Below are 25,666 nucleotides of genomic sequence, written 5' to 3' on the forward strand. Positions count from 1 at the left end.
CTTGGGCCGTCGCTGGTATCCCCCCACTGGTCCCTCCTGGCCTGATGGGCGGCCAGGTCTGCTGGGTATGTGGCAGCCCCCTGCACATGGGATGCCGCCTCGAGCCTGCATCAACGCTGCTGCTGCCTTCTCTGGCATCTGGGTGCAGGGGTTACCACCAGCACTGCAGTAGCTGCCTTTGTGGGCTTAATATCATTATCCATTTTGTTATACCTGTAAGGAATTGTTGAAGGTGAGAGACCAACAATTAGTTTGGGCCTCCACCCCGGAATCCCCCAAGCTTCCCCCACCCTTACATTTCCCGCCTTCTCTCAGAGTGCGATCCACCAAGCCAGTTACACTGGGGGACCCCACTCTGTGCACTCATCCCCAAGCCACTTCAGGAGCCTCTAGATACAAGACCCCAGACCCCTGCCGGGAACATTAGGGGAACTGAGCTCAGGTACCCTCCCCTGATCCACACACTCACCCTCTGGTTGCAGCGATATCCCCAGCGCTGAGGCCCAGCTCTTGATTGTTGGCTGCTGGCTCTGTAGTGTTGATAGCTCCAGGGTTCAGCAAAGTGTCCAGGCCTCACAGTTTGATTGGAATGTTAGGCAATAACACTCGTCTGAGACGTGGCACGTATACCTAAGAGAATGCACTTGAGAGCTATGCAGTGCTCAGATAACCAACAATGCCAATTCCTTATTAGCAATAGCCTTTAGCTGTGCAGCCAGAGGCTGCTCACAGTCAAAGGGAGTTCACGTGACCATCACCTTGTAACCACAAACAGGGCTCTCTCTTGGAGGAATTTGATGAGGCAGCAACTGTAGTTGCCCCTCTTATGGGTATACAGATGGCCTGTGGGATCCGGACGCAATGAGCACCTCACTCCCCCTAGCCCAGTGGCGATGCCCAACCGATGGACCTAGCCTATTCCCCCTCAGGGCTCCTTCCCTACCGCCCCCAGCATTGATGTCCCTGGGTTGCATGCCCCAAAATGAAGAGGGCTGTTCACCTCCCCTAGCCCCTCAGCAGCGATCGTGCTAGGTTCCCATTTTTAAATAAACTCGCTGGGGAGTGGGTTAGTTCCCAGGAGCCTGTTAGATAGGGTGTCAATCTTGTTAATGAGATGGAGATTGCCCTTAATTAGTGTTTCGCCATGCCTAGGCGGGATCTGGAATTCATCAAGGGGAACAGGTGGATTAGATCATGAACTGATCGGTGTCCAGCGATCCCAATTTTGGCCTCTCCCACAATATAACTGGTGCTCAAGGATCCATGCCTGGCACAACGCGGCTGTTAAATCACGGCCTATGTCTTAATATCAACCTTCTCAACTTTTCCTTGTTGCGTCTTTATTGTTGAAACACTGCCTTTTATTTCTGTAATACTTGGGTATAAATCCAGTTCACACTGATGGGCTGAACATGTCCTCTCCCTGTTGATTACAATAATCCTAAATAAAATGAGTTCAGAGCAGTTACAGCCCAGCTTCCAGCTGACAGGAATCCATATCACAACCAGTCCATACTTTAATGCTCGTTGGCACTAAACTGGTAATCTATTATCTTGTGACTGATTTTAGCACTGATGGATTGAAATGTAAGGATTAATACCAATTCTTTTTCCATTTGCATTTCATTTAGTTATGTCAAAATTGTAATAAAAATTAGTAAAGCTAAAATGATTGGAAAATATAGCAGTACCCAAATGAAAAAAAAACAATCAATTTAAGAAGAGAAGCATTAATACAAAGAAGAAGGTCCCAAACTCAACTTCTTGTAATTGGGATCGATGCTACACTGCTTCTACTTGAGTCAATGAAATCCCTGCAGATCCCCTGGCTCATAGAGCACGACAGTATTGGATATTATGCTATGGCAACTGAATAGCAACAGGAGAGTCATGTTTCCTGCTGGACTCAACTGAAACCCATCAATACAGCCACTGGGCAAGTCCAACTTATTTGGCTGCTTAATGAAATATAAAGATTATTTTAAGCACTGTAAGCAGAATTCGACAGCCTGAAAAACAGAGCCTCCATTTGTCAAATGCATTTGTAATTTAAAAAATGCTGTCTAGGTTCCTTTCTATAATTGATTTATGTATTTTTAAAAGGATCTTAAACATGAGCAAGTACTGCTTATTATTAGTGCCCATTGTAACAAATATTCGTAAGCCCTGAAGCTATGGTTATAGCAAAGCTTTCTGGTGTCCAGCTTTGTACCGCTCTCTTCAAGGAGATTTATTTCACACCACATTATCAGATTTATTGTAAATCAGAGGCAGCCAATTAGCTTCAGCGGGAGACTGTTCGGCTCCCAACCAGGAAAGGGCACTTGTTTGAATTAGTGATATATTTGCTTGACAAGCATTTCTTTTATTTTCAAAAATCAAAGCAAATTACTACGGATGCTGGAATCTGACACAAAAACTGAAAATGCTGGACAATCTCAGCAGGTATGACAGCATCCATGGAGAGAGAAGGGAGCTAACGTTTTGAGTCTGGATGACTCTTAGTCAATATTTTTATTTTCCATTAACATCACTGTTTGCCCATTTGTATATGCATGTTTTGTGCATGATGGCAATGTGTTAAATCAGCCCAATGGTCTTTTCATATTCCTGCATCTACCAGTGCCACAAATTCTTGTACCTTTCTGAAATAGTTCAGTTTTTCAACTTCTTTATTCCTCTCTCTATAGTTCCCCTGTCTCTATAAGATGCATTCCAATAAGAAAGAAAAATTCCAAGGGGAGATTAATCTGTGATTAAATAGACTGAATCAAATTTAAAGAAAAACTTAAAGAAAAATCATATGATTGCACAAGGTAAGGTGGTAGGTCAGAAGGTTGGACAGAATATAAAGTGCAGCAAAAAATGGCAAAAACATTCATAAGGAGGGAACATTAGAGTACGAGGGAAAGATAGCTAAAATATAAAGATGGATACTAAGAGTTTTTATAGATATTTAAATAAGAAAAGAGTTAACAAAGTGAGTGTTGGTCTTACAGAAAGCGTGTCTAGGGATTTGATAATGGAAAGTAGGGAGATGATGCATGAATTGAATAGGTATTTTACATCAAGAAAGGGAGGGAGAAACTCAGAAAAATTGTAATCACCAGGGAAGTCGAATAAAGCAAATTGGTGGGATTGCGGGCTGACTAATCCTCGAATCTGGATAGACTTCATCCTAGGGCCTTGAGAGAAGTGGCTAATGAGATAGTTGATGCATTGGTTTTAATATTGCAGAATTCCCTAGTTTTGTGGAAAATAGGAGGGACACAGAAAGCAGAAAACTACAGCCAGTTCGCCTAACATCTGTCATAGGGAACATGTTAGAAGCCGTCATTAAAGATGTTATAGCAGCACACTTAGCAGCACACTTAGAAAAATTCAAGGTAATCAGGAAGAGACAATACGGTTTTGTGAAAGAGAAATCATGTTTCACCAGTTTATTAGAGTTCTTTGAAGGAGTCACATGTTCTGCGGATAAAGGGGAAACAGAGGATATAGGGGTCACTTTTAAAAATAAGGGGTCACTCATTTAAGACAGAGGTGAGGAGATGTTTTTTTTCTCTCAGATGATTGTCTTTGGAACTCTCGTCCTCAAAAAGCAGTGGAAGCAGAATCTTTGAATATTTTAAAGACCGAGCTAGATTGATTCTTGATTAACAAGGGGGTGAAAGGATATCAAGGGTAGGAATGTGAGGTTGAAATTACAATCAGATCAGCCATGATCTTATTGAATGGTGGAGTAGGCTCAAAAGACTAAGTGGCCTACTCCTGCTGTTAATTCGTATGTTCGTATGTTAGAAATATTTCCCTGAATGGGAAGTAGGCAGGTAATCTGCTTTGCACGTTGCAGCCACAAAGTTTTCTAATTGGCCATGAGCAAGTGTATGAGGGATGTTTGCTGGTTAGTCAACGGCACAGCTCAGATCAGGCAGTCAGTGTATATAAACTGATGGAACTAAAGCTGAATCTCACCAATCTACGACACAGAAAGTTAATGTCTTGAATTTTGTGGCATTATTATTTTGTAGTTGTTTTTTGATGCTCTCAAATTGATGCTCTCAAATTCTCCCTCATCAATAAAAACAATCAAACATCTCAGGAGGGCTCTCTACTCTCTCAAGATGTGGAGATGCCGGCGTTGGACTGGGGTGAGCACAGTAAGAAGTCTTACAACACGAGCTTTCGGAGCGCAGCTCCTTCCTCACCTGAGGAAGGAGCTGCGCTCCGAAAGCTTGTATTTGAATCAAACCTGTTGGGCTTTAACCTGGTGTTGTAAGACTTCTTACTGTACTCTCTCAAAATTACGGCTTTTTTATGCATCTAGCTGCTTTTATACATGAAAACTGACAAGAAAATGTTCTGGTAAAGGAATTTTAAAAAGGAGCAGCGTAATTTGAGTCAATGACTCTATAGTGTCTGAACCTTTCTAACTCACTTATATTCATTTCAACTGTAGTTCAGATCTAACCACACATTGAAATGGGAACGTAGCAGATTTGAAACTGACATTCACATGGCTTTACATTCACAGTGTAGGTTCAACATTGAAGTGAAGTGTTTGTCTTCACACCAATGCTATACAGTATTTGTTAATCCAGTATCAAGATCCAACTAACTCCCAAGCTTGAACAAAACAAGGTTCCAGGTTTAAGGTTTAAACAACGTTTAAGGACCAGACTGACTTCAAAATGAAGCAGAATGCTAGAAAATCAGACTTTATGGATTCAAGTTGAACTTACACTTTAACTTCAACATCAATTTAAAGTAAAAGCACACCACAATTGTGCACTAGCTATAATGTGAATGGACTGGACGACTTGCAATTAAATTATTTTACAGTGCCAAACTTAATTGATAAACGTTAGAACATTCCAGTTAAACAATTTCTTCAAAAACTTGCCTCTCAAATTAAATTGTAAGTTGCATCCTGAGACATTTGTTTACATGTTGAAAGAGTGCGTATAATCTTTTATGGATATGTAAAGATTAAATTGGAACTCGGTACCCTAGAGACTGTTTTATGCATTTGCGGGGAGCTGGTGGTGTAATGGTCTTGTCACTGAACTAATAAACCAGAGACCCAGAGTAATGCTCTGAGGATCCAGGTTCAAATCCCACCACTGCAGATGGCAAAATTCGAATTCAATAAAAATCTGGAATTAAAAGTCTAACGGGGACCACAAAACCAATGGTGGTTATCATAAAAATGCAGCTGGTTCACTAATGTCCTTTAGGGAAAGAAATCTGCTGTCTTTACCTGGTCTGGCCTACACGTGACTGCAGACCCACAGCAATGTGGTTGACTCTTACCTGCCCCCTCAAGGGCAATTAGGAATTCCCATGAACGAATAAAAAAAAGCTACATGTAGTCATTCCATGATTCAATAAGTTTAACACTAATGCAAATTGGTTTCATCTTCAGGCCAATGCTATTGTAAATCCTTTATTGAGGCCAAAACTGGCTCCAAAGCATGCTGTAACTTGGGGCACCTGACAATGGAGATTTTAAGGATAGGTTAGACTGAAAGAATAAAATACTTCTCGAGAAATTATATTCCTGTGCTGCTGGAGGCGAACAGGGCATTATCTCATTCATTAATTCGCTTTTCTGATCAAACCAAAACTCCCACTATCCAACGTTGCCCAGCACCAAATAATTTTGTAGTTATTATCACATCTCATATATTCTCTCTGTAATATCTAACACTTGACTGTTTACCTTGGTTCAATGCCTTGTTGTTAGCTGTTTGGCCAATCTCACATTATCCCATTGAATAGCTTTGTCTATACTTCTTGAATTGTTTTTCACACCAGTATCTAGTAATGCTATAGTTGCAGTGCCTCTCTGTGCTGCTCTGACTCCCTGCTCCAAACCCTAGTGCTTCTCTCCCTACAGCTGCTGCCACGCGGTTGCCTATCTGACCCAACAATGACTTACTGAGTAGCATTTGTATATGGCTAGCCATTATAGTTTCATATTGCCTATCTTTACTCAACCAGTCTCAAAACTCTTCAATCTGGTGATAGCATCTCTTTAAGGCAGCTGGGTGAATTGACATTGAAGAGGGCAGACAATTTAAAGTTAATGCAATCAAAATCCAGTGGAATTTTAAATAATTTTCATGACTATATTATAGTCACATAACCCAGGTGATTAGGTTTTGGTTATTACATATACTTCAATCTTATTTTGCTCTGTAACTACACCTTTGGTAACCAGTACATTGTTAAAAGCAAACTGAAATCTGTGGAGAGTAGTTCCAGTGGTAGGTTTTACTTCCACACATGTATATGTGTATATGATATATATAATTACTTTTTTAATGAACTTTTCTCATTTTTTAGACACCAAAGCAGAAAATAATGGACAATCACAGCAGGTCTGACAACATTTGTGGAGAGAGAAAGGAGCTAACGTTTCGAGTCTGGGTGACTCTTCCCCTTCTCTCCACAGAGGCTGTCAGACCTGCTGTGATTGTCCAGTATTTTCTGTTTTTATTTCAGATTTCAGCATCTGCAGTAATTTGCTTTTATCTCATTTTTAGAGGTAACCTCAAATTATTCATCTTTCTGCAGTGTGGCTATTATTTTATGCCTTGATTTACACAGGGAGCACTTTGGTATCACATGTTATTTTGAGCAGGGTTTTTCCCCATTTGGCTTACTTATGTTTCAGAGTGGCTTCTTTGGGAGAACGATTGCCATTTTGTACTTGTCTGACGCAGAGCCAATCTCGAGCTGGGTAGAGTTAATACTGCTGGATCCCACTCAAATGTGTTCTTATTTTTGTCGATGAATTATACATGTGGGGAGAAAGTATATATTGAAAACTTACAGCTTTTCAAAGAATCAATTATAAAAGAGTTCAGCACAGAAGGGGAGCAGTTAGCTCAACGTGACTATGATGGTGTTTTCAACGAGGTGTCCAATTAGCCCCACTCTTCCGATCTTACCCCATAGCTCAACAAATATTTGCCATTCATGTATTTGTAGAGTTCCCTTTTGAAAGTTACCATTGAATCCGCTTTCACTACCCGTTTTAGGCAATGCATTCTAGTTGAAAAGGACACAATATGTAATTTTTTCCTTGGGTTGCTTCCGTTTGTTTTGATAATTACTATCTATCTGCATGCTGTCACTGGGAACAGGTTTCCTTTATTTCCTGTATCAAAACACTTCATGATTTTGAACACCTCTATCTAATCTCCCACAAACCTATAGGCCGGGATTCTCCATGCCCGCGCCGGGTCGGAGAATCACCGGTGACGCCAGAAATTCCCGCCACGCCACTCCGATGCCGGGACGCGATTCTCCGATGACCGGAGAAACGGCGGCAGTCGCGCGCACGGTCGATTATCTGCCCCCATTTTTAACGGCCCCCACAGAAATTCTCCGCAGCCAACCAGCCCAGTTCCCACCGAGTTCCGCCGGTGTGGTTCCAACCTGGTACTACCCAGCGGGAGCTCGGACCTGCGGCTACCGATCGGCGTGAGCATGTGATCTGGAGGGGGCTTACCTCCTTCTGCGCGAGCCCGCTGTGTCTCTACGCCATATAGTGCGCCGCTGGTGCGGAAATGGCCACCCCACACATGTGCCAGCAAGGAAACGGCCACAATACGCATGTGCAGACCCGCACCAGCAGTACAGGGCCATATATTGGCGCCGGAGCAGTGCGCAGCACTCCGGCGCCGTGCTGGCCCCCTGTGGCCCACTGAATAATTGGGCCAAAGGCCCGTTGACGCCAGCGTGAAACACTCTGGTCTTAACGCCGGCGTCAACACTTGGCCAGGATTTTGGAGAATCCCGGCCATGTTCTCCAGACTCTCCACATAACTGAATGCATGCATCCCTGATACCCATTCTATTAAACCTCCTCTGCCAACTCCTAGTGGCACAGTGGGTAGTATTCCTATCTGAGTCGGAATGTGGCAGATTCAGGCCCCTTGCCAGAGGCCTCAGCATGACAATGTAGGCTGACAGGCTCTTGCAGAACCGAGGGAGTGCCGAGAGGGTACCGTCAGTTCGATGAAAATTTAAACCAAAGTAGATGTAAAAGATTCCTCGGTTCTATTTCAAAGAAAATAAGAGGCATTCTCATTGATTCCCCGGCCAATGGTCCCCCAACATCATTAAAATGATTATCTGGTCATTATCATATGACTCTTTGTGATATCATACTGTGTGCAAACTAGCTGCCACTTTTCCCATATACAACAGTTGAAAAGTACTTAATCTGTTGTAACTGCTTGGCAATGTCCTGAGTTTATAAAAGGTGTGATATAAACCCAAATTGTTCTTTCACAACATCCTTCTAAAGTGCGGTGATCAGAATTAGCTGAAAGTGAGCCTAGCAGTGTTCTGCAAAGCATGAATATACTTTTCTTGTTCTTACACTCTTTGCCTATATTTATAAAACAAAGGGCCCCATATGCTTCTTTTTAGTAGCCTTCTCAACTCACCCTCCCGCCTTCAACGTTAGGCCAGGATTTTCTGACCCTGTTGAGGCGGGACCCACCCCCACCATCCATTTTAGTATCTGTAAGGAATTGGAGAAGGAGATAGACCGACAATCAGTTAGAGCTTCCATCCCGGGACTCTCAAACCCCTCAAGCCTTCCCAACCCTTACGTGCCATCCAGCGAGCCAGTTGTGCTGGCGAGCCTCACTTTGTACACTCACCCCCAGCCGCATAGGAGCCCCTGGACCTCAGACCCCTGTCAGGAACATTAGGGAGACTGTGTTCAGGTGCCCTCTCCTGATCCACACACTCACTCTTTGGTTGCGAGGATATCCCCAGTGCTGAAGCCCAGTTTCAAGTGTTTGATTGTTGGCTGATTCCTCTATGGTGCTGACACTTCTAGAGTTCAGGCAAAGTGTTCAGGCTTCAAAGTTTGATTGAAATGTGATGAAATAATCATCATCTGATACATGGCACATGTACCCACGAGAAGCTACATGAGAGCTGTGAAGTGCTCTGACAACAAGGCCAAGTCTTTGTTAGCAATAGCCTTCAGCTGTGAAGCTTGAGGCTGCTCACAGTCAAAGGGAGTTGAAGTGACTGTCAGCATATAACCAAGTACAAGACTTTGTCCTGGAAGTGTTTGGTAGGACAGACAGGCAGCAGCCCCTGTTATAAGTCTCCACAATATTTAAAGATGGTTTGAAGGCCTCACAGACTAAAGGCCTCCCACCCCACCACCCATCCCCAGCCCTGGGGCCACACCCGACCAAGCCCTGAGCTGTATTCCCAAAAATGGAAATGACTATTCACCTCTTCAGTTCCCTTCAGCAGCCATTGTGCTAGCTTCACATTTTTAAAAAGGAGTACTAAACAACACCCATGTGATTTTCACTGGGAGTTGGTTAATTCCTGGGAGGCCATTACATTCGGCTTTAATCGCGCTGATGTGATGGAACTTAACGTAAATTTGGATTAATGATTCGCTCACCATATTTGGGTGTGATCTGAAACTCACCACTGGGAATAGCCGGTTACGTAGAAAATTGATTCACACCCGGGACGTATCGCGATTTTGGTCTTTCCGGCTATTTAACCAGAAGGCCCAGATGCACGCTGGGTGCAATGCAGTAGTTAAGTCGCATCCCCTATTTCTTGTAATATTGAGACATTCACTTCTTAGCCTTGTATCTAATATTGTTATAGTCACCTGGTAACAAAGGCACCCAGCTTGCATCATGAGAAATACTTGTCCACTCACTTGCCAGGTTTTGATTGCACATTCAATTCAATAGTCATTAGCAAGTATCTAATTGCTTGAATTTTAAATTGCCAGGAAGAAGTGGCTTCTTAAAATGCTTCAGGTGTTACATGAACTAAAGGTATATTGACTGATATTTATGGATTTCTAACTGATTAAAACAGCAAGGAATTTTATAGGAATATGTTAACACATCTGTTGGTATGAAATTCCTTGGTCTGTTATTTGTTGCTAATATTAACAATGTGATATCAGCCCCATAGGTATGAATACAAAGACATCATGAGTATCACATATTCTCCCTGGATATTTTATTATGCAGACCAAGCAATTCAATCATAAACTGTATTTAATGCACTGAGTCTAAAATTCTAGCCATTCTCTGATGACTCTATGTTTGCTGTTTCTCCCAGAGATTTGCAGCCATGCAGCACTATGGGGTCAATGGTTACTCTCTTCATGCCATGAACTCTCTGAGTGCAATGTATAATCTCCACCAGCAAGCAGCACAACAGGCCCAGCATGCTCCTGACTATAGACCATCTGTCCATGCACTGACTCTGGCTGAGAGACTGGCTGGTAAGATACCAATGTCATTATTCATTGTGTAGCAAAGATGAGTTTTTATTTTCTCTTTTTCTAACTACACTTATGCTGAATTTAGAAAGTCAATGAAAAATGAACAGAACAGAAGGCATTGGAGAAATGATCCTATACCTGAGATAGTTAAGGGAATTTGACAACTCTATGAGATGGGGCGTTACCAACATGGAAGAGGGTAAAAGAAAATGGGCTGGATTCTCTGATCTCCCAGACCTGTGTTTCTTGGCCGTGTGCCGTTTCATGGCAGTGAGATTCTCTACTCCCAATGTTTATCAATGGGATACGCCATCAGGGGAAACACTGAATTGGAACGGACAGAGAACTCCAGGCAATAGCTTTCAGACAAACAAGAGATAGACATTAAGCTCAGTTAAACAAGAGCTACTATCAGTGCAACCAAAAGTCCACTGGAGAAGAAGATGGTGGATAACTGTAGCCATACTAGGAACAGCTATACTAGGAAACCAAGGGCCATTAAGGACTGCATAAATCATTTAAGGATTTCTCAGGGATGATTAAGGTGGACTTCCAGAATGTGGTAGAGGTTTTAAATTATTTAAATAATTATTTTACGCTACCCTCATTCCAGTACATGATTCTCCAATAATGGGCAGTTAACTCTAAAGTTGAAAATCTCAAATGGATGTGGAGGTAGTCTTGTATAGAAAAATAAGTCTCCAAACAGATTGGATTGTTGGACAGCAGTTCCACTATTGCCTGCTATATGCCCCCATTGAGGTTACATTTTGTCCCCACTATCAAAGAGAATAGGATATTAGAGATTCTCACCATGATCTCTGGAAAACGAGGTCATTTAGTTTTTTGAGGAAGTTATTAAATTGAAAAATGTAGGTAACACAGTTGATACCATATGCTTGGATTTTCAACAAGTTTTTGGCAAGGTGCCACATTATAGGCTACTCAGTAATAGTGTGATTGGCAGGGGAACCTGTGTTAAACAAGGAATTGGTTGCATTCTCATCGGCAACACATTGTCACGGTAGAGATTCCGTATGGAGAACAGAATGGATTGATGCTAGGACCATTGGTGGTCATCATCATTATTAATACTTTGAAAAAAGACATTGGGGGAACTGCCCACAAGTTCATAACTCATAAAAAGATATGAGAGAGTATTAAAACTTTTAAGTGCAAACAATGACAATCAGATCTAGATGGGATGGGAAATGTGTCTGGAAAATTTTATTTAATATAGGTAAAAGTATTTTTACTCCCATGGATAGGGCTCATCCCAAGCGTGTGAATACCATACATTGTTCTGAGCTGAAGTAAGTTTAAGGGTAAAGACATCTACATGTCTAAATGTCTAAAGTACGCAACCAGGGCCACAAGCCAAATAGCATGATGATGTGTGATTAGTATGACCAAATATAAACCAAACAAAACCTATTCGACCCGGCTGGATTCTCCTTTTTGGGAGACTATCCCGCCGGCGTCTCCCGCTGGGAGAACAATTAAGGAAGTGAGTCCTAATCCTTAGCCATGCAAATCTTTGCATGGTGAGGATTGCGAGAGATTCCCTAGGGAATCCTGCTAACGGGCCGCCATTTTGTGCGGCAGATCCCCCCTGAAATGCAATTAAGCCCACCCCTTCTGCCCCCGCAGCATAATTCAGCCCCCCACCCGCCCCCCCCCCCCCCCCAAAACCGGGTTTTCTGGGTCACCCCCCCAGAGTTTGGGGTGTCTGGAATCCCCACACCAAGCAACCCCCCCCCCCGCCAGATATCCTCTAAATAACAACACCCCCCAAAAACAACACCCCCATCTCTAAATAAGGAGACCCCCCGAAAATGAGATACCTACAAAAGCCCCTAAATAAAGAGACACCACAAAGGGGCCCCCTAAATAAAGAGACCCCCCACAGACACCCCAGAAGAGAGACCCGTATCTAGAAGCCTGCCAGAAGAGAGACCCCTATCTAGAACCCCCAGAAGAGAGACCCCTGTCAGAAAGCCCCCAATAAAAGAGATCCCTGTCTGGAAGCTAGAGAGCAATCCAAACAGAGGCAGAGAAAATCATTACTGCTTTAACTCTCACCTGGGCAATAAACTTGCTGGCTCAGGCAGAGGAAGCAGCACCTCTTAATTCCTGGAAAGAGAAAACCAGTCAGCTGCGTTTAAATCTCCTCAGATCTTTGATCTGCAGGCCTTTCATTCTATTCTCTTTGATGTTGATTTTACGAAGCCCATTTTTTAAAATGTGTTCATGGGATGTGGGTGTCACAGGCTGTGCCAGCATTTATTGCACATCCTTTATTGCCCTTGAGGAGGCAGTTAAGAGTCAACCACATTGATTGACAGCTTCCACACAGCTGAAGTCATTGTTTTATTCATCTCCCTTCACGATTGAGTAACTTTGAAGTGGCCAGCTGTGAAACTATCTGCACTTATCTCTGTTTGTATTGTTGAGTGGGGAGGAGGGGGGGCACTCTAATAGACTTTGGGGCAACTCCCTTAAAGAATTACCCCCTTAGCCCACTGCAAGGTCCACCGCGTCAGGTACATGGTTGTCAGAACCAGCACCAAGTCTCACCCACATGATTCCCGGATCGGAGAATCACACACGCACAGAGAATATGGTGCCCAGCCCATTAATAGAATGCAAATGGGTCTCCAAGACCCATTGGCATCCTCTCGCAGGCATGGAGCGCAGACCTCGATCCTGATGCCAACCGGGGACTGGAGCATTGGAGAGGGCGCTGATCTCATTTTACCCCAACGTTGGATTTTTTGTTGCATTGGCGGCGAGCAACAGATAATCCAGTCCACTGCCTTTGTATAAGAGGCATTTTCCAGACACACTCCCATCCCATCTAGGTCTGATTGTCATTGGAACAGGCTTGCTGGACCAGCAGGTCACTTCTTGTCAATTTTATATGTCCATAATGGAAAAGTTAAACTCAGAACATTGCTTTAAATTAACCAGCAACAATGAGCAAAAGGACGTAAAAGGTACATTTACGAAATTGTTCTTTGCACAAAAAGTCATCAACCTACAGAATATACTTCTGGGGAAAGAAACAGAGATCAAAACCCTGGAATCAATCAAGAAATAATCGAATAACGAACTATTGGGAGACTAGGATCTGTGAGGGTAGATAAACTTAATGGTCTTAATAGTTTTCCTCATCTATAATTACCTCATGAATTACAATTTGAGTGGAGTGAGTCATGGCTGTGAAACAATAGGGCTGATTTTAATTTTCAGAAAATGGGTGGTACACAATCAGCTGACCATTGTACACCTCACGTCATTTTCCTTCCAGTATTTCAAGTTTGCAGAGGGCAAAGGCATGTAGGAGGATTTAATTGGCATTTGGGCTGCGGTAGGAGTAGAGGCAGGCAAAGTTAATGAAGGTGAAAGTAGGTGGGTCTTTGAAATGGTAAAGATATGTTAAGTGGAAGCTCTGCTCTGGATTGTACAGGACACTAAGGTTGTGAACAGCCTGGTTCAGACTGACATGGATAAAGCATTGGAGTTGGTAACAAAGGTTTGGTGTTTGTAGCAGGGCTGAAGCAAAGGGGTGGATGAATAAATGACTTATTCAAGTGTATATTGGATGGTCAGACAGTTCAGGCGCAGAAGGAGATGGTGAGCAGCTAGAACTGGGCGTCATCAGGTCGAAGCTGACCCCATGTTTGTAGATGACATTTCCGAGGCCCAGTCTACGGGAGGGAAAAGAAACAGCCAAGAATGAATCCCAGTACAACTCCAAAGGTGGGAGCAGTATGAGATGCCATTGGTAGAGAGACACTTGCTATAACCTATGATTCTATGATCTATAATCACAGGTAAGAATGGAACAAATTCATGGGCAATAGAGACGGAGATATTAAAGGAGGATGATGCAGTCAATCTCTCTAAAAACTGAGGTCAAAGAGGAAGAGGAGAAATAATGCAACAAAGTAAATGAAATTCACAAAATCGCTGAGGCAATTCAGAGCAATGGGAGAAGTGGAAAATACTTGGAGAAATTCAATGAGAAAGTTGCAGACGATATGGATGTGAATCTGGAAGGTGACAGCAGAGTCAGAGATGAAAGAGAGTTGGAGATCAATTGTTAGTTTGTGAGGACAAAGATGTCAAAGAGTACAGCGATCCAAAACCATTTGGAAAGGAGGGAAAATGTCTGAAGGGGACAGCAGCTTATGCTGTCAGCGAATACGGAGCAAGGAAGGGAAGGTTGTTGGTCAGAGATTTGGTGAGATTATCATCAAGGAAGCACGAGTTAAATAAGTTTCCAAAGGGCAGGAAGAGGGAGAGAAAATAGAGGTAGATTATCACTAAGGAGGTAGTGATGGGCAAGCTAATGGGCTAAAGGTAGACAAGTTTCCTGGCCCTGATGGAATGCATCCCAGAGTGCTAAAAGAGATGGCTAGGGAAATTGCAAATGCACTAGTGATAATTTATCAAAATTCACTAGACTCTGGGGTGGTCCCGGCGGATTAGAAATTAGCAAACATGGCACCACTGTTTAATAAAGGAGGTAGGCAGAAAGCGGGTAATTATAGGCCAGTGAGCTTAACTTTGGTAGTAGGGAAGATGCTGGAATCTATCATCAAGGAAGAAATAGCGAGGCATCTGGATGGAAATTGTCCCATTGGGCAGACACAGCATGGGTTCATAAAGGGCAGGTCGTGTCTAACTAATGTAGTGCAATTTTTTGAGGACATTACCAGTGCTTTAGATAACGGGGAGCCAATGGATGTGGTATATCTGGATTTCCAGAAAGCCTTTGACAAGGTGCCACATAAAAGGTTGCTGTATAAGATAAAGATGCATGGCATTAAGGGTAAAGTAGTAGCATGGACAGAGGATTGGTTAATTAATAGAAAGCAAAGAGTGGGGATTAATGGGTGTTTCTCTGGTTGGCAATCAGTAGCTAGTGGTGTCCCTTGGGGATCAGTGTTGGGCCCACAATTTTTCACAATTTATATAGATGATTTGGAGTTGGGGACCAAGGGCAATGTGTCCAAGTTTGCAGACGACACTAAGATGAGTGGTAAAGCAAAAAGTGCAGAGAATACCAGAAGTCTGCAGAGGGATTTGGATAGGCTAAGTGAATGGGCTAGGGTCTGGCAGATGGAATACAATGTTGACAAATGTGAGGTTATCCATTTTGGTAGGAATAACAGCAAAAGGGATTATTATTTAAATGGCGAAATATTAAAACATGCTGCTGTGCAGAGAGACCTGGGTGTGCTAGTGCATGAGTCGCAAAAAGTTTGTTTACAGGTACAACAGGTGATTAAAAAGGCAAATGGAATTTTGTCCTTCATGGCTAGAGGGATGAAGTTTAAGACTAGGGAGGTTATGCTGGAATTGGATAAAAGTGTTAGTGAGGCCACACCTGGGGTATTATGTTCAGTTTTGGTCTCCTTACCTGAGAAAGGACGTACTGGTGCTGGAGGATGTGCAGAGGAGATTCACGAGGTTAATCGCAGAGCTGAAGGGTTTGGATTATGAGAGGTTGAGTAGACTGGGACTGTACACGTTGGAATTTAGAAGGATGAGGGGGATCTTATAGAAACATATAAAATTATGAAGGGAATAGATAGGATAGATGCGGGCAGGTTGTTTCCACTGATGGGTGAAAGCAGAACTAGGGGGCATAGCCTCAAAATAAGGGGAAGTAGATTTAGGGCTGAGTTTAGGAGGAACGTCTTCACCCAAAGGGTTGTGAATCTATGGAATTCCTTGCCCAGTGAAGCAGTTGAGGCTCCTTCATTAAATGTTTTTAAGGTAAAGATAGATAGTTTTTTGAAGAATAAAGGGATTAAGGGTTATGGTGTTCGGGCCGGAAAGTGGAGCTGAGTCCACAAAAGATCAGCCATGATCTCATTGAATGGCGGAGCAGGCTCGAGGGGCCCACACAAAAGGTTGCTGCATAAGATAAAGATGGCCTATTCCTGCTCCTAATTCTTATTATGTACATAGAGAGATGATATTTCGGGACTAAAGTGGAGGTGGGGGGTGGGGTGAGTTTTGTCTTACTTGGCAGTAAAGAGAGGAAAGCAGCTGATCCAAATGAATGGATGAACTCTATCAGGATAAAAAATGGTTAGAGGTGAACGTAGAGGATGTAGCAAATAGGGAAAAGCTGGTAGAGAAGAGAACCCAAGGAATATCTTTGCCTTATAGAACAATCTATTTATGTTTAATACATGGGTAACTCCCAGGGCAGCAGATGCATGATGCTCACTGCACAGCAACCATGCCAGAGAAACTAAAACTGAAGCCATGCAGTGGAGATTTGAAGGTTGCTCCTCAACAGTCCAAACACCGGACTTGTCTGTAAATTCTTCTGTGAATCTATTCAATCAGGATTCCTTTTGCCTGGGTGGGCGAATGTTGAAGAGGCAACAACATTATTCAAAGAAGGGTAGAAACGATTTTCTGTGTCATGGCCAACATTACACTCCATCCCCCTCCCCCGTCAAAATTACCAAAATAGTTAATTAGCTTCTCTTTCATTTTTTAAAATTAATTTATGGGCGTTGCTGATGAGGCCAGCATTTATTGCCCATCATTTATTGCCCATCCCTAGTTGCCCTTCAGAAGTTAGTGATGAGTTGCCTTCTTGAATCGTTGCAGTCCTTGAGGTGTAGGTACACCCACTGTGCTGTTAGGGAGGGAATTCGAGTTGCCCCAGCAACAATGAAGGAGCAGTGATATATTTCCAAGTCAGGGTAGTGAATGACTTGGGAGGGGAAACTCCAGGCGGTTGGATTCCCAGGTATCTGCTGCACTTGTCCTTCTAGATGGCAGTGGTCGTGGGGTTGGATCTGATTAAGATCGTCCTAGAAGGCAAAGATATTTGTCACTTGAGACTATTATGTCCATTCCACACTTAACAGGATGTGCTCTGTAATGCACACCATTGAATAATGATGATGGGGAGAGGCCTGAGAAATGTATCAGAAAATTGTTCCTCACCCCTAAGGCAGAATATCCACCATGTGGACATTGTAATACCCCCCATTTTTAATAGGAGAGGAAAGGGTCGATGTAATGCACAAACATCAACTTACAGAAATGAAGAGCTTCATCCCCAGTAATATTTCCTCAGACAACAAACGTAATTTCTTCCAAGACATCATTGACAGAAAACTTGTTATAGCGGTTTTGAGTGATCCACAAAAGCAAATCCTGCTGTTGATAATTACCAAACTCTGTCATTGGTCTTAAAACATTGAACAAGAATCAATTCACAATCGAAATAATTTCAAACCCAATTATTTTCAGTATAACAGTACCATAACCAGTCAATCAAAGTGACAAAATATTTATAAGCCACTTCATGAGGCCAGTAAGCTTTAAAAGTGGTGCTGGGTGGATATGAGGCCCCAACAAGATGAGAGGGGAAAGTGAGCACAGGTCAATTATAGGGCAGCTTTTGTGATCTGCTGGACAGAATTTATGAGCTGGATGATAATGACACAAAGCCTGAAGAAAGGTGACATAATTACTGGCCATATGATTGAGAAAAGGGTTGCCAATAGATAAGGCTGTTGGTGAAAGTTGTACCTTTCCCAATAATTAAACTAGATGTGTTTTTATTTTCCAACGGCTGTGCATTTCAAGATATTATCCTTGAGGCAAGGTATGGGTCCCAGCACCGTAAACAACGTCGGAGTCGGACAGCCTTCACCGCCCAGCAGTTGGAGGCTCTGGAGAAGACGTTCCAGAAAACTCATTATCCAGATGTAGTGATGAGGGAAAGGTTGGCCATGTGCACCAACCTGCCTGAAGCTAGAGTGCAGGTACAAGATATCCTCTCCCTTGCTTTCTCCATCAGTCATCTATCACAATGTTCATGGCTCATTAGATGCCTAGATACCAGTTACACTCTATCCAATCTTGTTATCTATAATCTATCCAGTTTTTTAAATGTCTTGTATGCCCAGTTGTTTACCCACAATCTCACTAGATACTGTCCTTTACATGTCAGTTGTACATCTGGCACTGTGTAATGAATCCAACGTCATTGCAATTTTCATGGGAAAACCTTAGGGGTTACATTCTATTCTACCCCTCTAGTTCAGAGGCAATTTTCACCATCCCACGCTGGTTAGAACTGAATCGTTATAGAATCACAGAATGGTTACAGCACAGAAGGAAGCCATTTGGCCCATGAATGAAATGAAATGAAAATTGCATATTGTCACAAGTAGGCTTCAAATGAAGTTACTATGAAAAGCCCCAATTCGCCACATTCCAGCGCCTGGTCGGGAGGCTGGTATGGGAATTGAACAGTCACGCAAGATCAGAATTGAACCCAGGACCCTGGAGCTGTGAGGCAGCAGTGCTAACCACTGTGCCACCCAGAGTGCTGTACGATGTATTACCCACTCTTTCAACCTGTCTTTCCACTTTCAACCATTCAGCCACATGTACAGGCACCAAGGAGTGTTACAATTGTCCCCATTGTCTCTTTGTATTCATCCTACCAAAATGAATCATTTCACACTTCTGCACTAAATTGTCCAGCCATCCCATCAACATGCCCATTTTCTTTTCAAGTTCCACGCAATCCTCCTAAGTGCTTACAGTATTTCATTTTTTAAAAATCGCGGCAAGGTCATGCTGATCGCGTCTTGCCATCTGTTTCTTGAATGTTCAGGTCTGGTTTAAAAACCGCCGCGCCAAGTTTCGGAAGAAGCAGCGCAGCCTGCAGAAAGAGCAGCTCCAGAAACAGAAAGAGGCCGAAATGAGCCAAGACGAAGCGAAAGCACCGAGGCCAGCCACCGAAACGCAGGGCTGTTCGGAGGCCAGCGAGCCACGCAGCGCCGGGGCCGAGCCCATCAACATCGAGCTCAACGTCACGTCGGCCGAGCAGTCAGACAGCGAATCTTCAGCCGAGGAGCAGACGGACAGGGAGCGGGAGTTCAAATCGCCCGCCGAGGAGTTAAAGCAGGAGAAGGCCTGCAGCCCTGAGAGCAAGGCCACAATCTGTAAACGGGGAAGCCCGAAATCAGGTAAACATGACTTTCAGTCCAAATTGGGGGGGGGGGGGGGATTGAAAATTTCAAATCCATTTTTCAAAAGTCGGACATTTACACAGAAATATTTGGATTTGGGAGTTTCGAAATTGGCTTGATTTGTTCTGTGATCCATGGAATCCCCATAGTGCAGAAGGAGGCCATTCGGCCCATCGAAAAGCACCCACCCTTCCAAAGAGCACCCTACCCAGGCCCACTCCTCCCATCCCCTGTGACCCCACCTGACCTATGCATCTTTGGACGCTTAGGGGCAATGTTAAGCATGGCCAATACACCTGACCTGCACATTTTTGGGCACTAAGGGATAATGTTTAGCACAGCCAATCCACCTGACCTGCACATTTTTGGGCACTAAGGGGTAATGTTTAGCACATCCAATCCACCTGACCTGCACATTTTTGGATTATTTATATGTGACTCTGCATCTGGGACCCAATGCTGTCAGTCATGCCAAATTCACTCAGAATTGCAATCCCGGCTCGGTGTGTTAATCCAGGGCCAGCTCCGAATCCAGACTTTAAATCACATATTCAGGGTTGCAGGTTCAAACTGTTTAAGAATGTTTGCCAATTCCAACACCCGATTTAAACTCCACTGCTCTCTCATTCAAATCTGTCTACATTTCAGGCCCCAAACCCCCTGCCATTTGAGGACACAACCAGTTGGAAATACATGAATATAGCGAATTCCAACACACCTCCCTCTTATCCTTCATTAAATTAATATTACAGCGTGACAAAGTATTCACCCCCTTTTAAATCCTGCAAAATTGTCATTAAAGCTTTCTAACCGAAGAAAATATAAACTCCGCAGAGGTGAGAAATGGCCAGAATGGGTCTGGGAAGGAGCTGCTCAGGTAAAACATCATTGATGACTACAGGGCATCATTTCAAATTGTGCAGATGACACAAAGCTTTGGAAGTATGGTCAACTGTGAGGAAGACAGTGTAGAACTTCAAAAGGACACGGACAAGTTGTAGAATCATGGTGATAGTATGAATTTACAGTGCAGAAGGAGGCATCTGCGCTGATCCTATGAAAGAACACCCTACCTAGGCACTATCCTCATAACCCCCCACCTAACCTTTGGCCTCTAAAGGGCAGTTTAGCACGGCCAATCCATCTAAACTGCACATCTTTGAACTATGGGAGGAATCCCACGCAGAAAGGGGGAGAACATGAACTCCAAATAGACAGTTATCCAAGTCCAGAATCATACTTGGGTCCCTAGCGCTGTGAGGCAGCAGTGCTAACCACTTTGCCACCGTGCCGCCCCAAGTGGAGTGGGCAGAAAAGTGTCAAATTAAATTCAAATGTGAAGTGATTAATTTTGGCAGGAAGACGTGGCGAGACAATGTAAAATAAATGATACAACTCTAAGGGAAGTGCAGGAACAGAGGCTATAGTCCATAAGTCATTGGAAATTGCAGGGCAGGTACTGAAGTTCACAGTATTCTGGACATTATTAATAGGGGCACAGAGTACAAGAGCAGAGAGGTTATGTTGAACTTGTATAAGACTCAAACCTCGGCTAGAGGCTGGAGTATTGCGTTCAACTCTGGGCACCACACTTCAGGAAGAATGTGAAGGCTTGGAGAGGGTGCGGAAAAGATTCACCAGACTGGTTCCAGAAATGAAGAATTTCAGTTATGAAAATAGATCGGAGGAACTGGGATTGAGAAAAGATAGCGGAGAGGCAATTTGATGGAGCTATTCAAAATCATGCGGAATCTGGACAGAGTAGATAGGGAGAGACTGATTTGATTGCTGTGCAGAAAGCCAGCATGGACGTGATAGACCGAATGGCCTCATTTTATGCCGTCAGGACATGGGCGGGGAAACAATTTATTTCTGTTGACAATAAAGAGCACAAGGGAAAGAATAATCAGCAATGGGGTTGGGGTGGGGAGAAATTAGAGATATTAAAATGAGCAGAATTTGAACACGTGGACAAAGCAGGTTACCAGGAGGCTGCGGAATCCGTCTTCAATCAGATCCATGTCTGGATTTTGGTGCCTGGACACACACAGATTCATGTGCAGCAGTAATTGAAGGAAATGTGATTGTCTGATGGCTAATGTCCTGCATTGGTCTGATTCCCTTTGAATCAACGAGTCCCTTATAGTCTGTGCTCGGCAGCTTCTGATGGTTCCTTGTGGCCTCTGATTCGAAAAGCTCGGCACTTTAATGGTTCAAAATCCCCACCCCACCCACAATCCCATCCCTTAATGAAGTGGAGGGGTGAAAAAAGGTTTGGGTGGGATTTTCCACTCAATCTCCTGGCGTCGGTGCCACATTGGTTTTGATCAGATAAAGCTCACATTTCCAGTGATTGGTTTTGTGACAGCTGGTCAGGTTTCAAGTGCAGGCGAATGCGATCAGGCGCTGTCAGGACTGATAAGCCCTTTGTTTGACTCCAAACTGCAGGGATTTCCGTGCCTAACAGGTGTATGGACCTGAGCAGCGTTTGAATTAATTGCAGATCAGGGCGGACCTGAGAGTGGAACCGCTTAAATCCCTTTCACTGGCACAAACATGGATTGAGGTCTGAATGTCAATCCAGCCCCACACGTCCGCATTTGTTCTTCAATATTAGGCTGCAGTGGGATGTAAGTCTCCTCTCCAACACCCCCCCCCCCCCCCCCCCACCACCCCACCACACGTGATTCGTCCTTTCGGGTAGCCAGGGGGGGGGGGGGAGAATATAGGGGAAAGGCACAGCTCGGGTAGGATCTTCATCAGCACCCTGGAGTTCAACTCCCTCCCAACAAGTTTTCCCAGATTGACAACTCCCCAAGAATTCAAATAGAGTCCCGCCCCTGTCTTCTCGGGGCAACTGAGGAATGGGCGCTAAATGCAGTTTTTCCCGAGGTGTCCCACATCCACAGAACACAACCAGGCAGGGTTTATGTGTTGCACCCAACCGCTGTCAGCTTTGACAAACGTTAGCTCCCTTCTCTCTCCACAGATGCTGTCAGACCTGCTGAGATTTTCCAGCATTTTCTGTTTTTGTTTCAGATTCCAGCAGCGGCAGTAATTTGCTTCTTTCTCCTGCAGCAGGTTCCTCCGTGGAGCCCAGGCATGGGCCCTGCTTGCGTTTTGGATGTTAGTGTGCAACAAGAGTTGAAATTGCAATGTTGGACAATATAAATGCCTGATGTTTCAATTTTAACATGAGAAAAAATAAAATCCTCCATGACTTAAGGCATAAACAAGGAAAGACTAAATGTATACTTCCCCCCCCCCCCCCCCTTCCCATTGTGTCTTCTAGATTCGCCGACTAACACGACAGGGACGCCGGCATCGAGCAGTGGGAGTAACCTGGTACAAACCCACTCCTACTCCTCATCTCCTCTCAGCCTTTTCCGGCTGCAAGAGCAGTTCCGTCAGCACATGGCAGCCACTAACAACCTCGTTCACTACTCTTCCTTTGACATGGGGAGCCCGCCGGCTATGCCGTACCTGGGCATGAATATGAATGTGGCCCCCATCGGCTCTCTCCACTGCCAGTCCTACTACCAGTCGCTCTCGCACGCCCAGCAAGTGTGGTCCAGCCCCATCCTGCAGGCATCCAGTGCCCTGCCCAACCTCAACAGCAAAACCACAAGTATCGAAAACCTCCGGCTCCGAGCCAAGCAGCACGCGGCCTCCCTCGGGCTGGACAGCCTACCGAACTGACTTGACAGGCCTGGCCTGGCCCCCAGGATGATGAATGGAGCCGTCCCTCTTTGCAATGAAGACTTACAAAACAGCACCAGAATATCGCTGCGTTTATACCGGGTTAGATGTCGCTAGCTTTGTAAAGATGCTTTAAAGTCACGTGCACAAAATATACATTTAATTGCATATCTATTTCCTATAATGAGTAGGAGGAATCAGCTATCTGTATACTCGCACAAGCTGCATTCCTTCCCCCAGAGTTCACATTGGTCCAGTTTCAAATTAAAATGCAACCCCACTGCCAATCAGGTAACAGTTTTCGGAAATTGGATATCCAGAATGAAAAGATGCAATGCTCTTAAACACATTAGAGTGAATTTTCAGAACCCCAAGTGCAGAAAACTAGTTCTCACGTAAACTCATTTTAGGCGGCAAATCCCTGATCAACACTTTGTTTTCCCCAAACTGCAAAAACTAATGGGGTGGGTGTGCATAGAGAAAGTCGCTTGCATTTTTTTCTGCCACTGACAATAGGCAAACATTTAAAAACCGGATTGAACTCTCTGACTACATGTACACATTGCCGCCTGCCCGTCGCACATTCTGCCTGCAGAGACTGAGCACTACTCGGAGAATGGATCAGAGCTGTGAATTTATTCCTCAATGTTTTGGCAAGTCAGGACTTTACTTGAAATGCGTCTCATGAAAGTCCTGAAATACCTTTAAAATTAGAAATACATGGTGAGAATACAGGGTGATGAGCAGTGATTTCCAAATGCCTGAAATGCTGCTCCAGAAATTGTGTCCTCAGATCACTTACGCGCCTTTTGAGCCACTAATAACACAACCAGAGACGGACAGGGTGCAACATGCAGGTTTTGTGACTGTTTACAAACATGTGCAACTTGCAATCCGGGGTTGGTGACTGTTTACAAACATCAAGTTCAGAATTAAAGGTAGCTGCTTGGGTTTGTGTTCCCTGTATTTCCAATTAAACCGACACCCTACTCATCAGAAACTAGAAGATTTAACAAACCGTGTCTGAATGTTTAAATCTATAGGTTTAACCTATTGTTTCCCTTGTGTGTTTTTTTCGGGGGGGGGGGGGGTGCATCTCAGTGATTAGACCCAGTAGCATCTTACTGATGATATTCACCTCTGGACCGGGAATTATCAGCCCTGCTCATGATACATTTCGGCGAAACTTGTGGGGAAAAAAATCAGGACCATCATTTTGACAATGCTGCCCAAGGCTCTGAATACTTCCAGCATTGTGCTTAGTCAACTCCCAAGACCAGATTTGGCCGAATTTCTGGGTCGGAACTCTGTGCTTTGTAACAGATCCACCTCTGCCTCGCTGAGGTCTCACACGGTGCCTCGCTGAGGTCTCAGACCTCTTTGGGTTGTTGAAATGCGGCCAACATCACACAGGCCAGCGCACTGTTGTGTCGGGACGGGGGTTTGAGGCTAATTTCACACGCGTTTGAAACAAAGGTTTCTCGAGGCTGGTTGCGAACACAATTTCTGTTAAATATTGATGTTCAAACACCAAAGGCGGAGAGCGATGATAGTACAGCCACCTGCTTAGAAGGAGCCACCTCCGTATGCCTGAAGGTTGCAGGCACTTGAATCAATATCATTCTCCAGGGTCTGCTAAAAAACCCATCTCCAAAGAAAAAAATACTAAAAATGAGATCATTTTCTCGTGAAACCCTTTCTTGCACCTCTAAACCCAGGCGGAGAATTGACAATGTTGCAACGACTGGTAGCGGATCGGATTAAATTAGATTTAATTCAGTTGCTGATAAACAGTGTTCATCTGTCCACGGACGTGTAGGGCAACAGGTTGAAGTGTCTCTTTGCTCCATGAACATGACGCTGCCGCGGAGCTGGGTGTCCAGGATTTCAAGGTTTCTCATGCAGTCAATGAGAGTCCTTGGTGGTGCCTGGTCTGGCTCCCATCGACATAGTGGCAGCTGAGCGTTGTTTCTGTCATAGAATTGGACAGCCCCCCTTACAACAAGGACAGTCGGGGAGAGCGAGTAGCCCAGATTCTGAGTGACCATCTCCAGATCGTGGCTAAACTTTGCATTCCAACAATTTCCAGATGATAAAAATATAACATGTAAAATATTTTCTACACTCTGTTGTCCTCACGTGGACATCCACTAATTCACTTAATTTCATAGCGTGGACTGATGGCCTACTGGTCTTGTTAAGCCTCAAATTGAGAAGCACCCGCATGGTTACCTGCATTTATGGGTTACTATTTCTCTTTCTGTACAGGTCCATATTGATGACGCCCATTAAGTTCTCAACTCACCTAAAAAGGCGTTGTGACAAAAAACATACAGTAGAAATACATTGTTTGGACTTAAATTGCATTCATTTACAGAGCACCTTTCTAGTAAATCCTGCCAAGACGTTTCACAGGAATGAAATTAAACTAAATTTGACATTGAGCCAGTAAAGTAGAACAAGTGACCACATGCTTGATCAAAGAGGTTTTAAGGAGTAGTTAATAGGAGAGACAGAGACATTTATTTATTCATAGAATTTACAGTGCAGAAGGAGGCCATTCGGCCCATTGAGTCTGCACCGGCTCTTGGAAAGAGCACCCTGCCCAAGGTCAACACCTCCACCTTATCCCCATAACTAA

At 44.0% G+C, this 25,666-nt stretch overlaps 1 protein-coding gene across 1 annotated transcript in view; it reads left to right on the forward strand.

Annotated features, from left to right (window-relative positions):
- Nucleotides 1-24,074, forward strand: part of LOC119964479 (diencephalon/mesencephalon homeobox protein 1-like) — a 50,887-nt gene extending 26,813 nt beyond the window's left edge. The window contains exons 2-5 of the mRNA XM_038794027.1: nt 10,135-10,300; nt 17,930-18,108; nt 18,969-19,323; nt 22,619-24,074. Of these exons, the coding sequence (XP_038649955.1) occupies nt 10,147-10,300; nt 17,930-18,108; nt 18,969-19,323; nt 22,619-23,025 (1,095 nt within the window). The 5' untranslated portion in view covers nt 10,135-10,146 and the 3' untranslated portion in view covers nt 23,026-24,074. The remainder of the gene's footprint in view (nt 1-10,134; nt 10,301-17,929; nt 18,109-18,968; nt 19,324-22,618) is intronic.
- Nucleotides 24,075-25,666: the final 1,592 nt, after the last annotated feature.

This window comes from Scyliorhinus canicula, chromosome 4, assembly GCF_902713615.1.
Source record: "Scyliorhinus canicula chromosome 4, sScyCan1.1, whole genome shotgun sequence".
NCBI classification, from domain to species: Eukaryota; Metazoa; Chordata; class Chondrichthyes; order Carcharhiniformes; family Scyliorhinidae; genus Scyliorhinus; species Scyliorhinus canicula.